At 42.1% G+C, this 15,824-nt stretch overlaps 2 protein-coding genes across 10 annotated transcripts in view; both read right to left on the bottom strand.

Moving 5' to 3' along the window:
* LOC139410558 (myotubularin related protein 12) overlaps positions 1 to 1,291 on the bottom strand; it is a 40,146-nt gene extending 38,855 nt beyond the window's left edge. Inside the window, exon 1 of the mRNA XM_071155848.1 lies at positions 1,114 to 1,291. Within this exon, the coding sequence (XP_071011949.1) occupies positions 1,114 to 1,185 (72 nt within the window). The 5' untranslated portion in view covers positions 1,186 to 1,291. The remainder of the gene's footprint in view (positions 1 to 1,113) is intronic.
* Positions 1,292 to 2,528: 1,237 nt separating this feature from the next.
* Positions 2,529 to 15,824, bottom strand: part of LOC139410553 (zinc finger RNA-binding protein-like) — a 55,849-nt gene continuing 42,553 nt past the window's right edge. For 5 of the 9 annotated variants that reach the window (XM_071155837.1, XM_071155838.1, XM_071155840.1 and 2 more), the window contains exons 14-21: positions 15,423 to 15,643; positions 15,111 to 15,261; positions 14,851 to 15,013; positions 11,606 to 11,697; positions 10,546 to 10,641; positions 9,675 to 9,786; positions 9,403 to 9,500; positions 2,529 to 4,781 (exon numbers count right to left, since the gene is read on the bottom strand). In XM_071155837.1, coding sequence (XP_071011938.1) covers positions 4,596 to 4,781; positions 9,403 to 9,500; positions 9,675 to 9,786; positions 10,546 to 10,641; positions 11,606 to 11,697; positions 14,851 to 15,013; positions 15,111 to 15,261; positions 15,423 to 15,643 — 1,119 coding nt within the window. In that variant the 3' untranslated portion in view covers positions 2,529 to 4,595. Of the gene's footprint in view, positions 4,782 to 9,402; positions 9,501 to 9,674; positions 9,787 to 10,545; positions 10,642 to 11,041; positions 11,084 to 11,605; positions 11,698 to 14,850; positions 15,014 to 15,110; positions 15,262 to 15,422; positions 15,644 to 15,824 lie in introns of all 9 variants that reach the window. The other 4 variants (XM_071155834.1, XM_071155836.1, XM_071155839.1 and 1 more) reach the window with 1 other exon arrangement.

Below are 15,824 nucleotides of genomic sequence, written 5' to 3'. Positions count from 1 at the left end.
TAATCCTGTGCATGTCCACGTTTCTCCTGTTAGCGTTACATTAAAAAGTCAGCTTCCTGTAAGCTAGGATGTCATTCAGAGGACACACACACAACTCCGAACTTGCCTGCTCTGCTTACCACCTAAGTTTATTATGTAGCTGAGTTATTGAGTGTTTGGGAGTCAAACTGCAGCCCACCAGTCATTACTTAGCCACACGAATATGGACTACTGGGTCCGTCATGTGATGTCCATAAAACTACGACTTCCTGACAGTGGGATAACAGTATGTTACGGTTTCTATCATGGGATTTTGACTAATCATTCATTGCTGAATGACTGCTGTTCTGTAGCCTACACTGTGTTACGTTCTTGAATATAATTAGATATATCTTGCCCATGTTAAATGCCCTATAAAAAAAACATGTTGGCTTCTGCACTTTCTGCTACGGCTTCCCACGGAAGTTGTGCTGTTCCCATATGTCCACACTTCAGATACGATGTAGGCAACAATGTGCTCAATCGTCACTGCGATTCCCACACCGGATAATAACTAAATCTACAATTATTTCAGATGGTGTTTTACGGATAGAGAAATAGAAACATTATATTGCATGTTTACCATCTATATTTTCTAGTTTAACTGACTGTTCCATGCAGATCTGACAGATGAAATGTCACACAAACTCAATGTAAAATACATTAGTTTTTTTAAAGGCTGAGAAACAGGAGTTAACAATGTATCTTGAACTGCCTGTTAAAAGACTCGTCACAAACAAAACAAACACTGTTACCGTTGCCAGGGTGTCTGCTGCCCAAATATTACCGGGGGAAATAAAGCACGATATTTTATATTCAATCAAAACATGACGAGACACACTATTCTCCGGAGACGAACTGTGTTCCAGGACAAAACAGTCATATCGGATGGCAATGCTTGTTTTTCTTCAACTATGTTTAGCGGGCTACGGCTTTCCAGTACCACAACCCCGCCCCAGTCATGTTAGTCAGATAGCAGTAATACTAACTAGTCCGTATCAAATAAAGACAGGCTTTTTATCTCTCTCTCTCATCCAACATGCATAATCGCGTACACTAATAAAGCACTATTTAATTTTAAAATATATAACTTACCTCGGGCGTCACATAAGAAACAAACGAAGGTTTGGCAGACTTCCCACCAACGCTCCCTAAACTACTCAACATTTCTAGAACTTGTAGTTGACAACTATCTATTTTCTCTGCCCCCTGAACCCAGGTGGAAATAAGGGGCCAAAACAGAAGAATAACCTGCTTTAACAGAACCCGCCCATCGAACATCCGCATTGGCCTTGTGCCAAGGAGGCCAAAAATGATTCTCGTGATTCTATTGGATGTAACGTCTGTCGGTCTTGTATTTATGCCACCTCCCATTCCCCGTTTGGGACGGGACGATACTGACAGAGGCGAAGCGAGAGGATTTCATCCATCCACAAATCTGTCAGTTTAAGTGAGACAAACTCTTTTAAAACATTTTTTTATATGGCGGTCTATGAGAATGGTCAAATTGACTCAGGCTTACTTGATCACATATATACGTCTCGCAAAATGTTTGTTACAAATGTACTGAAATAAGTGGATGCGTTTCGCATTCAGGCAACTTTGAGAAAAACGACTTAGTTGTGCATGTTGGGCACACGCGTATCTGCCCTCTCATTGGCTAGAATGGTCCCACCTGATCTCACTTGCACTCAAATCACGGAGGACATGGATTCTAGTGTTAGAGCGGTCACTCGGGAATCTGGTCAATATCATAGGTCATCTTTGATGAACCATCCACTTGAATTTTTGCTGATCTGAATACAGTACATACGACACGCCTCATTGCTAGTGTGTCTAGTGGTCATAGCTTGGTTATAAACTCGATCTTGGGCTTCTTGGTTATATACTCATAGCTTGGTTATAAACTCATAGCTTGGTTATATACTCGATCTTGGGCTGCTTGGTTATATACTCGTAGCTTGGTTATAAACTCATAGCTTGGTTATATACTCGATCTTGGGCTGCTTGGTTATATACTCATAGCTTGGTTATAAACTCATAGCTTGGTTATATACTCATAGCTTGGTTATATACTCATAGCTTGGGCTGCTCAGTTATAAACTCATAGCTTGGTTATAAAACTTCATCTTGGGCTGAAATTTATTTTTTAAACAAAACAAAATTAACATTTTGTTTCTTTGATGTGGCAAGTGGTGCCCTGATTTCATGGTCTGTCAGCAGAGGAAGCAGGCTATGGAGATCGCATTGTGTGGTCTTCCTGTTTTGAAGGGATAAAAGAACTGTCCGTCTAACCTCACTCATCATATCCTGTTGGGACACTGTCAGTAAACTGTCTTCTGCACAGAGGGAAATCTCTATGGTTCCATGTTGTTTCATAAAGCCACTGGGGGAGTTCATACAGCTGAACATGAAATGTGGAAAGTGCTGAGGTGGTGTCGCCACACATTGGATGTGTATGTATATCCTTGGAAATAGGGAGCTGAGACCCAAACAACAAACCCCACTTAGTCCAGAAGTCCTTCATTCAGGAAATGTCTTTATTCCGACCATGGTAAAGTGGAGGTACTAAGACAGACAGAGAGACAAACAGGCACAGAGCGAGCACAAAAGGCTGACTGACAGGCAGCACACGAGAGAGACCGACCGAGAAGGGAGGAGAGCGAGAGAGAGCCAGACAGAGAGACCGACCGAGAAGGGAGGAGAGAGAGCCAGACAGAGAGAGAGAGACCGACCGAGAAGGGAGGAGAGAGAGAGAGAGCCAGACACAGAGACCAACCGAGAAGGGAGGAGAGAGAGAGCCAGACAGAGAAAGACCGACCGAGAAGGGAGGAGAGAGAGAGAGAGAGAGACAGACAGAGAAGGGAGGAGAGAGCCAGCCAGACAGAGAGAGATCTTTTGTTTATCAATTTCACTTGCTTTGGCAATGTAAACATATGTTTCCCATGCCAATAAAACACCTTGAATTGAGAGGCAGACAGACTGAGAGAGAGGCAGACAGACCGAGAGAGAGAGGCAGAGAGGGAGAGGCAGACAGACAGACCGAGAGAGGCAGAGAGGGAGAGGCAGACAGACCGAGAGAGAGGCAGAGAGAGGGAGAGGCAGAGGCAGGCAGAGAGAGGCAGGCAGAGACAGGCTGACAGTCAAACATTAAATGGATCTACGTTTAAACAACAACGTTACGCTCGTCTTTTTTTAATCCAATTGGTTTTTCATTTTCTATACATTATTCAAATGAACTATATGTACGCAGCGTTAAACCAAGATGTGGGGCAAGCCAACAAATGTCCCATTATAATCTGTTAAACCAAAATGTTAAAAGCCATAATACAAATAACAAAATCTGAAAGCACGTCCGTGAGTTCTTCCAAACTAAAACACTTTGATCTATTGCAAGATTATCATAGGTATATTTTCATATATATATATATATTAGAGAGAGCTACGTTCAAAACAACAAATTAGGAATCAGTGTTTTCCTCAGAAATGTAGTACAAACACCATCACAGTTAAGGAGCCTGTGTTAAACACTAGAACACGTTGCAGTCTGGCCGTAACAAAACAACAACAAGACCGTAGCTTTTTACGCTACTTTTAAACAAGCATCATGACACTTAAAAAGAAGAAGATCATATTCAAAATTACAGCTTATAGGAAAATAAAACATTTACTGGTGACTGATCGAATTATGTGCTTCATAAATGGGTATTTAAATGTACTAAAAAACAGCCAACACTGAATATATGCAACTAGAAATAACATGCATGTGATGCATCAACATTTACCGTAGATCTTCCTGATCTAAAAATCAACCACTGGAACAAAAACAGATCTCACTCTAGTTTACGTTTTCGTAACTCGAAAAAGACTGGAAAGTCTGTAACACAAAATAACAACAACGAAAAAAAAGACAGACAATAAGTCTAAAAAGGAGAAGGTTGGGAAAAGGAAGCCCCATTGTCGTGGTAACTTCTACTGGAGAAATAAAAGAATCAGCTAGGAAGGAGATGTTTATAGGTCCCAACCACAGGTCATATCAATCGCTACCAAAACAGAACATCGTGGACAAACTGGGTACTGCATTAGGCCTATTCAGTCAAGACTGGGTCGTATTCATTTGGGACCAAAAAGGAAGAAAACGGACTGACAATAGAAATGCTCAGTTTTCTCCCCCCCCCGCCCCCATTGCAAAATGTTTAAAAACATTTTCTGTTACGTGCCCAAATGAATACAACCCTGATTTACTCATGGCTTACAGGACCAGGCCCCGTCCGATGTTGGCCTTGAGCATTTACACAAACCCACCTGTAGTAGGTGACAGAAGTACATAGGGCTCGTTCCAGGCAGACTACATTGCAGTGCAGGCATCAACCAATGGTTGCACGCCACGTTATTGACTGCAATCCATCATCAGAATGCTATATGGATTATGGTTAGCGCTCATCTTGAACACACACATCCAGGTGTTGTGAGATTCCGGCAGGTGAATGCAATGTAGTCAGCATGAAACGTGGCCACACACACACACAACTTTTAATGAATTGGGGTGGGGGGAGTGGTGGAGGGGAGGCCAGGTCCTAGCAGCTGCTGTCGAAATCCTTCTTGTCCTTCTTCCCTTCACCCTCGAATCCGTCCGTTCCGTCGCTGTTGTCGCGGCGACGCTTGCGGTTGGTGCAGACGTTGAAGCGGGGTTTCATCAGGGGCAGTGGGTCCATGCCCAGCACCTTGTGGATCTGACGGAAGGCTAGCAGCCGCAGAGCAAACTGGACAGAAACACAGTTGGTCAATAGAAGACATTCCCTCTAGCAGACGGACAGGGAGAGTTAACTACATACAGCACCTTATATTTACGGAGAACCTCAAGAAATATAGAGGTAGGTACGGTGGCCAGTACCGTACATCCATAATGATATATTAAACTTTACATATGGCCAGTACCTTACATCCATAATGATATATTAAACTTTACATATGGCCAGCACCGTACATCCATAATGATATATTAAACTTTACATATGGCCAGTACCGTACATCCATAATGATATATTAAACTTTACATATGGCCAGTACCGTACATCCATAATGATATATTAAACTTTACATATGGCCAGTACCGTACATCCATAATGATATATTAAACTTTACATATGGCCAGTACCGTACATCCATAATGATATATTAAACTTTACATATGGCCAGTACCTTACATCCATAATGATATATTAAACTTTACATATGGCCAGTACCGTACATCCATAATGATATATTAAACTTTACATATGGCCAGTACCGTACATCCATAATGATATATTAAACTTTACATATGGCCAGTACCTTACATCCATAATGATATATTAAACTTCACATATGGCCAGTACCGTACATCCATAATGATATATTAAACTTTACATATGGCCAATACCGTACATCCATAATGATATATTAAACTTTACATATGGCCAGTACCGTACATCCATAATGATATATTAAACTTTACATATGGCCAATACCGTACATCCATAATGATATATTAAACTGTACATATGGCCAGTACCGTACATCCATAATGATATATTAAACTTTACATATGGCCAGTACCGTACATCCATAATAAGATATATTAAATTTTACATATGGCCAGTACCGTACATCCATAATAAGATATATTAAACTTTACATATGGCCAGTACCTTACATCCATAATGATATATTAAACTTTACATATGGCCAGTACCGTACATCCATAATGATATATTAAACTTTACATATGGCCAGTACCGTACATCCATAATGATATATTAAACATTACATATGGCCAGTACCTTACATCCATAATGATATATTAAACTTTACATATGGCCAGTACCGTACATCCATAATGATATATTAAACTTTACATATGGCCAGTACCGTACATCCATAATGATATATTAAACTTTACATATGGCCAGTACCGTACATCCATAATGATATATTAAACTTTACATATGGCCAGTACCGTACATCCATAATGATATATTAAACTTTACATATGGCCAATACTGTACATCCATAATGATATATTAAACTTTACATATGGCCAGTACCGTACATCCATAATGATATATTAAACTTTACATATGGCCAATACTGTACATCCATAATGATATATTAAACTTTACATATGGCCAGTACCGTACATCCATAATGATATATTAAACATTACATATGGCCAGTACCTTACATCCATAATGATATATTAAACTTTACATATGGCCAGTACCGTACATCCATAATGATATATTAAACTTTACATATGGCCAGTACCGTACATCCATAATGATATATTAAACTTTACATATGGCCAGTACCGTACATCCCTAATGATATATTAAACTTTACATATGGCCAGTACCGTACATCCATAATGATATATTAAACTTTACATATGGCCAGTACCGTACATCCATAATGATATATTAAACTTTACATATGGCCAATACTGTACATCCATAATGATATATTAAACTTTACATATGGCCAGTACCGTACATCCATAATGATATATTAAACTTTACATATGGCCAATACTGTACATCCATAATGATATATTAAACTTTACATATGGCCAGTACCGTACATCCATAATGATATATTAAACTTTACATATGGCCAGTACCGTACATCCATAATCATATATTAAACTTTACATATGGCCAGTACCGTACATCCATAATGATATATTAAACTTAACATATGGCCAGTACAGTACATCCATAATGATATATTAAACTTCACATATGGCCAGTACCTTACATCCATAATGATATATTAAACTTTACATATGGCCAGTACCGTACATCCATAATGATATATTAAACTTTACATATGGCCAGTACCGTACATCCATAATGATATATTAAACTTAACATATGGCCAGTACAGTACATCCATAATGATATATTAAACTTCACATATGGCCAGTACCTTACATCCATAATGATATATTAAACTTTACATATGGCCAGTACCGTACATCCATAATGATATATTAAACTTTACATATGGCCAGTACCGTACATCCATAATGATATATTAAACTTTACATATGGCCAGTACCTTACATCCATAATGATATATTAAACTTTACATATGGCCAGTACCTTACATCCATAATGATATATTAAACTTTACATATGGCCAGTACCTTACATCCATAATGATATATTAAACTTTACATATGGCCAGTACCTTACATCCATAATGATATATTAAACTTTACATATGGCCAGTACCTTACATCCATAATGATATTTTAAACTTTACATATGGCCAGTACCTTAGATTTTTGTTCAGTTACACCATAAATGTAAAACCGCATCCATTTCAAAGACGTTACTGAGTTACAGTTCATATCAGGAAATCAGTCAATTAAAATAAATTCATTAGGCCCTAATCTACAGATTTCACATGACTGGGAATACAGATATTTGTTGGTCACAGATACCTTTAAAAAAAGGTCAAGGGCGTGGATTAGAAAACCAGTCAGTATCTGGTGTGACCATCTGCCTCGTGCAGCGCGACACATCTCCTTCACATAGAGTTGATCAGGCTGTTGATTGTGGCCTGTTGAATGTTGTCCCACTCCTCCTTAAATGGCTGTGGAGGTTTCTGGATATTGGTGGGAACTGGAACAGGCTGTCATACACATAGATCCAGAGCATCCCAAACATGCTCACTGGGTGACATGTCTGGTGAGTATGCAGTCCATGGAAGAACAGGGATATTTTAAGCTTCCAGGAATTGTGTACAGATCCTTGCTACATGGGGCTGTGTATTATTATGCTGAAACTTGAGGTGAGGGCAGCAGATGAATGGCACAACAATGGGCCGCAGGATCTTGTCACGGTATCTCTGTGCATTCACATTGGCATTGCTAGAATGCAGTTGTGTTCGTTGTCCGTAGCTTATGCATGCCCGTACCATAACCCCACTGCCACCATGTTCACAACGCTGACATCAGCAAACCACTCGCCCACGTGACGCCATACAAGTTGTTTGCTATCTGCCCGGTACAGCTAAAACTGGGATTCAGCCGGGAAGAGCTTCTCCAGCCAGTGGCCATCTGCCCGGTACAGCTACCAACTGGGATTCAGCCGTGAACAGCTTCTCCAGCCAGTGGCCATCTGCCCGGTACAGCTACCAACTGGGATTCAGCCGTGAACAGCTTCTCCAGCCAGTGGCCATCTGCCCGGTACAGCTACCAACTGGGATTCAGCCGTGAACAGCTTCTCCAGCCAGTGGCCATCTGCCCGGTACAGCTACCAACTGGGATTCAGCTGTGAACAGCTTCTCCAGCCAGTGGCCATCTGCCCGGTACAGCTACCAACTGGGATTCAGCCGTGAACAGCTTCTCCAGCCAGTGGCCATCTGCCCGGTACAGCTACCAACTGGGATTCAGCCGTGAACAGCTTCTCCAGCGTGCCAGTGGCCATCGTGCTGAAGCATTTGCTTTGCTTTTGTCTGGTTACGAAGCTGAACTGCAGTCAGGTCAAGAACCCTGGTGAGGACGACGAGCACCCAGACGAGCTTCCCTGAGACAGTTTTCTGACAGTTTGTGTAGAAATACTTTGGTTGTGCAAACCCACAGTTTCATCAGCTGTCCTGGTGGCTGGTCTCAGACGAGCCAGCAGGGGAAGAAGCCGGATGCGGAGGTCCTGGGTTGGCGTGGTTACATGCAGTCTGCGGTTGGGAGGCCGGTTGGACGTATTACCAAATTCTCTAAAACGATGTTGGAGGCGGCTTACGGTAGAGAAATTAACATGACATTTTCTGGCAACAGCTCTGGTGGACATTCCTGCAGTCAGCATGCCAATTGCACGTTCCCACAAAACTTTAGACATTTTGTGCCATTGTGCTATGTGACAAAACTGCACATTTTAGAATGGCCTTTTGTCCCCCAGCACAAGGTGCGTGATCACCTTGTGTAATGATCATGCTGTTTAATCAGCTTCTTGATATGCCACCTATCAGGTGGACGGATTATCTTGGCAAAGGAGAAATGCTCACTAACAGAGATGTAAACATATTTGTGCACAACATTTTAGGATAAATAAGCTTTTTGTGCGTATAGAATATTTCTGGGATATTTTATTTCAGCTCATGAAACTTTACATGTTGCCTTTATATTTCTGTTCAATTTATTTAATACATTATATTTACAGTACCAGTCAAAAGTTAGGACACACCGACTCATTCAAGGGTTTTTCTTTATTTTTTACTATTTTCTACACTGTAGAATAATATTGAAGACATCAAAACTAGGAAATAACACACATGGAATCATGTAGGCGTGTCCAAACTTTTGACTGGTACTGTGCATTCTATACACGTGTCTGTCAGTACCTGGGCACTTGAGGTGATGTCCTCTCTGTGTTGCTCCTCCATGGCTGTCAGGGTATCAGTGGGGTTCTTCTCACACGGGTCGACCAATCCCGGGCCACCTAGAAGACAACCAAACACACCTATCAGCACTCTGCTAATGCCAACACACCATTAACCCCACCCAACTACGCGAAAGTCTGATACGATCATCAACAACAACAAAAAATGTCTCCCATGATGATATGCGAAGTAGTCTGCTATAAGAGTAAAGAAAATAAATCGCTTAGACTAACCGGGGAGCAGAATCCCAGAGGAAATACATTCAAAGACTCGTCTCAGTGCATCGCCTGGGCTCAGGGGGCCAGAGGCACTGCTAATGGTCTTCTCTACCAACAGCTCCATGGCCTGGAGAACAAAGGAAAGAGAGAAGATGGTAGAGGAGCAGAGAAGATGGAGGAGGAGCAGAGGGGATGGAGGAGGAGCAGAGGGGATGGAGGAGGAGCAGAGGGGATGGAGACGTTTAAACTCCTCATTGAGTGAATCTAAAAGAAGTATTTTGGATCGGTCCTTGCCACCTCACGTCAGGGAAAGAAGACACTTTTTACTACTGAGTTGCAGCCAGTGTGTTCGTCCCAAGTTAACACATCTACTGTTCGACACTCGAACGCATGAACTTAAAGGGATAGTTCAGGATTTTGTCAATGAAGCCCTTTTGTCTACTTCCCCAGAGTCAGATGCACTGGAGGATACCAGTTCTGCGAGCCAATGCAAACTAGCGTCAGCGCAAAGACGAAGTCTACAGGAACAGCGAACGTGCTAGCTGTTCCCAACAACTTACAGTCATTGCACTAACGCTAGACTCTTCCTTCAAACTGAACAAAGACAAAAAAAAAAATGGAATCAACAAGTTCATCCAACTCTGGGGAAGTAGATAAAATACTTCAATGCTAAAATCCCCAACTATCCCTTTAATTGACCTATATGGTCGGTTTCCCAGACACAGATTATGCCTCGTCCGGGACGAGAAACAATTCAATGGACTGGGCTTCCTCTGTGTCCAATAAACCGTCCCATTAAAGTCCAATACTTCTCTAACAACATATACAAAAATAAACTCATTTGAGACAGTTGTCGACTCTAGCGTTAGCCTGATGATGAACTCACCCAGCTGGGGAAGGCGGACCATGTGGGGACCCTCTGACAGAGGTCACGCAGGATACGAATAACAATCACACAGGATTGGAGTCCGTTCGCTCTAGCCTTGTGGAGCAACAACACGTTTAGTTTAGAGATAAGACGGGAGCAGACAGACTATTACAGGGTACATTACAACAGGTCTGTCATAGAGGGCCAAACACTACTGTACACAATGGAAGCTTGTGATAGGTTGATTGAAAACTCAATTAATTAATTGTCCGTAATTGGTTGGAATCAGCTGCCATTTCCAGGAGTATTTCACCTCATAACATTAGTACAAAAAAAAGAGAGAGCTCACAGTTTGCAAGATGAAACAAGAAAAAAGGTTTAAATTTCCTTGTCATCTTATAAACCCTGACTTCTCAAGTTGATCAAGTGTTTGACAGAAGCGTCAGGTACAGAGTTTGTGTTTGTAAAGAAGATCAAGGTTAGGGACTGTGAGAGGGGAGGGAATCTGCTTTACCTGTGCGTTAGCTTTTTCTGCCATTGCAGCGACACAGTGAAACTAAAAATGTTTTTTAAAAAAATCAGATGTCCCGTTTCTCTCAATCCCTATTCTTCTATTAAAAATAAATACAACATCACAAGATACTAATGCTCAACATGGAAGCTCTTATCAGATCTTATGCAAAGATATCTCTGCAGCCTTATGGAATCATGTTTTAACTGACAATATAGTCGGGAAGGGAAAATAATGAAATCATACAAGGATGCCAGTTTTTTTTGTTGAAAATTATAAAAATCATTACCATACTAAAGTTCAACAATAAATATAAAAAAATTAAGATTGAATATTCAATCTGGTTAGATTTTTTTTTATCATTACGTGTGTGGCATCATTGAATTTATCTTTTTCAAACAACAATTCAACTGTTATCAGGTATTACTGTGTGGTTTTTGTTGTGGGAAGTGTTAAAATTCATTATTAAAATTCCTTCATTAAAACAAAATTCAAACAAAGGAATCCAAAAAAAAAATATGCATCTCATAAGGCTACAATAAGAAAGTAAGATGGATGTGTCCGAACCTGGAACCACTTAGCGTGCCGCAGAGCCGCCAGAGCGGCAAGGCATTTTAGCCTGTCCAAGACGTCCTCTGGGTCTTTCACCAAGGTTACATCTAAAAACGGATGAGTCCAATTGTCAAAATGGTGGTCGGTTGAGGTGTTGAGGAGGAACGGGTGTTTGACCAGGTAGAGCAAGACTCATTAACAAGAAGATACAAACACATTGCCACACATACCAAGATAGGGTTTCAGTAGGGAACCAGGAAGTGAACTAGATTAAAAAAGGTCTAATCTGATTGGCGTTGCTGCCAAATAAACCAATGCGCAACCTGACCTCATTGAAATGACCAAGGGTTTGGAGATGTAGAGTGTCATGTATGTAACATTAGGTCTACGTTGGTGTTCGGTGTTCGGTAAAGGGAAGGTGAATTACGGGACTGCCGTAAAATGAGAGAATAGAAGCAGGATGAGTGAACGGGAACCACCAGAGCGTCAACAGCCTGATCATTATCTAACTCAGGCTGACCTAGTAGCTAGTGTCGGCTGGTACCAACAGTTATTAATTTGATCATGTAGTCAAGTAACTGAACTGTATGTAGGCCTATTGTTATCATGTGCTGAAATGTAAGCCTTAACAGAGAAGTTTCAAATCTCAAAAAAACTGAGATATAATGTTAGCTTGTTCAAGTAAGCAACGCTACGCCAATCATTTGTCACTTTCAGTCTTAGATCTTCTGAGATGACACTGGACGGATACTCTAGGGGGATTCCAATGGGTCGTTAGTCTGGGCCCTGGCGCATTAGTCTGGGCCCTGGCGCATTAGTCTGGGCCCTGGTAACTAATAACAGAGGGGTCAGAACAGGAGTGTTAACTGAGCTGATGTCTAACAGTGGCATGGCAATGATAGGTGTGGCAAAGTGTTTGGGTGGTGGGGGGGGGGGGGAACCTTGGTCAAAAATCCTTCCGGAGGAGCTGGTTGGCTGGGGGCCGAGGTTTGAACCCTCCCACATACTGGAGACGTATTTTTTTTGAAAGATAAAACAATTAAAAAGAACAGAGGACTTTGGGGACTGGACTGGTAAAGAAAACTACAAATTATGTTGCAGCAGAAAAACTACAAACATGGAAGCTCCCAGCAGAAAAAAAGAAGGGTTAGATCGGACATCGTTGCATGCATAACTGGCTGGATTAAAAATCAGTAGGTTGGGCATGAAACCAACAGACAGATAAATCACACTAACTGTATACTGCTCTGCAGTACCCGGGTCCTACCACAGTCTGCCAAAGCCTTCATTCCTGGCCTACTGAAGTCTACTGCAGGCTGGCCACACAGCGTCCCCATTTTGCACCTTTATGCTGAAGTGTGCACTTGCCCACTTCCTGAAACTGGATTTAACAAAATGGTGGATGGATACCCTCTCTGGGCAACTCCAATCCTTATGCTTTCAAATCCACTTTCTGAAACTGGATTTAACAAAATGCTGGATGGATACCCTCTCTGGGCAACTCCAATCCTTATGCTTTCAAATCCACTTTCTGAAACTGGATTTAACAAAATGGTAGATGGATACCCTCTCTGGGCAACTCCAATCCTTATGCTTTCAAATCCATTGACAGAGTGTGCAAGTGCACACTTCTGGAATAGGGTGAGAAAAAAAGAAAAAAAAAGTTGGCACAACAAAACGAGGCGTGATACAGGAGCTTAGCAACACTCACTCCCACCCCTCCATTGTCAACGAATGCAGAGAATGGATCACTTGATCAAAAGGGCTTTCACGTCATATCTTTTTTTGGGGGGTTTGTTAAGAGCATGATTAGCTACAAAAAAAAAGGACAGATCTGTCTATGCATAGGCTTCTGTGTGGAGGGGGACACCAGTTCACTCAGGGAGCATGTAAGAACAGATCACCTCCTCGCGACCAGACCAACATAAGATTTGTTTCCTGTGGGGATGTGTGAACCCATTTCTTGTCTTTGTGTTCTAGAACAGTCTGTGTTCTAGAACAGCTTGCCAGTGTTCTAGAACCATCTGTGTGTGTTCTGTAACAGTCTTCTGTAACCCTGTTCTTTCTGCTCTTCTCATTTGGCCTAATCCTAACCTGACAAAACGCCCGCTCAACTCAAACTTCCGCTAAAAAAAAAATCTCTCCAGCGACATCAATCTACGCACGATTTGTGCAGAGCTCTGAGTTGTGTGCACGTTTCGTAAGTCAGGATTCGGTGCCTCTCCGCTTCCCCTTCCCAATGGGTCTTTCATTTATTTTCAATATCTGTAGAGAATAACGTTCCTCTGATGTATGTCGTTCTGATCTAAGAGCGCTAACGATTGACCCGGGGGTGGGAGGGTTTATCGTAGTGGTGTGACGGTGGAACAAACGCCCCTGGGAATACAGGAAACAAAAATTAAATCTTACCTGGGAACCAAAAAACGAGTCTGAAAATGCAAACACTGTCCATGCTTTGTTTTGTAGGGGACAGCATTACAAGACGCACTGAAGGAGAGTTCCAGATAGAGTAGAGAGCTACACTGGTGGCACGAGGAACCGTCAAGACTTTACCAGGACTGCTGAGCTCTAACCATGACTAGAAAGTCAAGTTTCTACAAATACGTTTTTCAACGATGAGCCTTTGGTATATCATTCAGGTTGGTTTTAAGATACAAAAAATACAAGTCAAAAAAGATGGCTTCAAAAACAGGTCTCGTGGACAATTTGAACGGATCCCCAAAACTTTAGTTCTTTGCATACTTCGCTTTAAACACGGTTTATGATATTCCGTGAATTAAAACGACAGATTATTGACCATTTAGTACTTCTCTAATCTCAACGTTAGAAAAAAATAAAATAAATCACTGACTATTGGACCTAGAAATCCTAAAGACCTTTTGAAAGCACACCGTTTTACGAGGACCAATCATCTCATGTCATGACAGAGCTCCAGCGCTTCATTGGTTGAAGTTGAAAATGATAACTAGAGAGTCTATAAAAATGACAAAACTGTGAGAAAGGCTCAACAGGTCAAATCTGAAATTTAGTGCCATACAGCTGGAAGTGCCACCAGGGTAGGTCTCCTCCGATAATGGATCTTACAGGGTGCATTCATTCAGGTACTGGGTGAGCGGTGAACTTTACGACCATTGGAGAAACAGGACCATTGAAATAGTCCTAAAACTGTGCAAACCCCACCCTGAACACACTAATGCACCCATAGCTAAGTGGCAGAGCGAGAGAGAAAAAGGAAGGAGAGTGGGCGATGTCTTTCCAACCTCCGTCCCGTGGCGGGGGTGTGGTAGGGGTCTCCTCCTCCTCTCGGATGCTGGGGGAGGTCAGGGTGATGGTGACTGTCATTTTGGGGTCGGCTCCAGACGTCAGGATGATGGAACAGTTCTCGATGGAACCCTTCACCTCGTACTTCTCTGGGGTCACCACCTGGAGGGGAGGGAAGAAGAGCGAGAGAGGTAAGTGTGCGGGTATCGTTGGTGTGTGTGGGTGAGTATCATTGGTGTGTGTGTGTGTGTGTGTGTACCGTCAGCTGCTTGGGAAGATGCTCCACTATGCGGCTTAGCAGGTTCTTGGTGGGTTTCTCTGAGCAAAGCAGGACCAGGTTGACATTGTTGTCTCCACAGAGCAGCAGTCCTTTAGCCAGGACCCCCACCCTCATCACCCCCTTCAGAGCTCTACAGGAGGGAGGCGTTCATTAGGTATCTAATGTTAGAAAACCGACTGAAACAGAGCAGCACCCCCATCCTCATCACCCCCTTTCAGAGCTCTGAGGAGACAAACATTCAGGGTTGAGTTTCTCCAACCTTCCATCTATCTATCCCCCACTCATCCTCACCGGTCTTGGGGAGTCTTGGGAACCTCTTTGGTATCCTTGTCCTCCCCAGTAGTCTCCTTGGTCTTGTCCTGGTCGATGATGATGTCAGAGACCAGTTTGAGGGCTCTCTCTGTGATAGAGACGATCTTCTGGATGGCCTGCAGCTCGTCCTCAGAGGGGTAGATGGTCGCGTGCTTCGTCATCACGTAACGGTCGTCTGATGAGTCTGGCCGACGGGGAGGCTGCGAGGTAAAGCACAACGAAAGGTCTCAATGCCACAGCAGTGGGAAGGAAGGGGTTTAGAAATGATCTTACCATATAGTCACCGGATTCTAAGGCAATAGCTAAAGTATGTGTTGTGGAAAACTCTGTGTTTTACTGTTTAAAGAATTGTCTCTTGTTATATGCTAGTGTTTTTTTCTA

Source organism: Oncorhynchus clarkii, chromosome 6 (genome assembly GCF_045791955.1).
Source record: "Oncorhynchus clarkii lewisi isolate Uvic-CL-2024 chromosome 6, UVic_Ocla_1.0, whole genome shotgun sequence".
Taxonomy (NCBI): Eukaryota; Metazoa; Chordata; class Actinopteri; order Salmoniformes; family Salmonidae; genus Oncorhynchus; species Oncorhynchus clarkii.
Note: the sequence above shows the minus strand (reverse complement) of the source record. Positions and strands in the feature narration are given on the sequence as shown.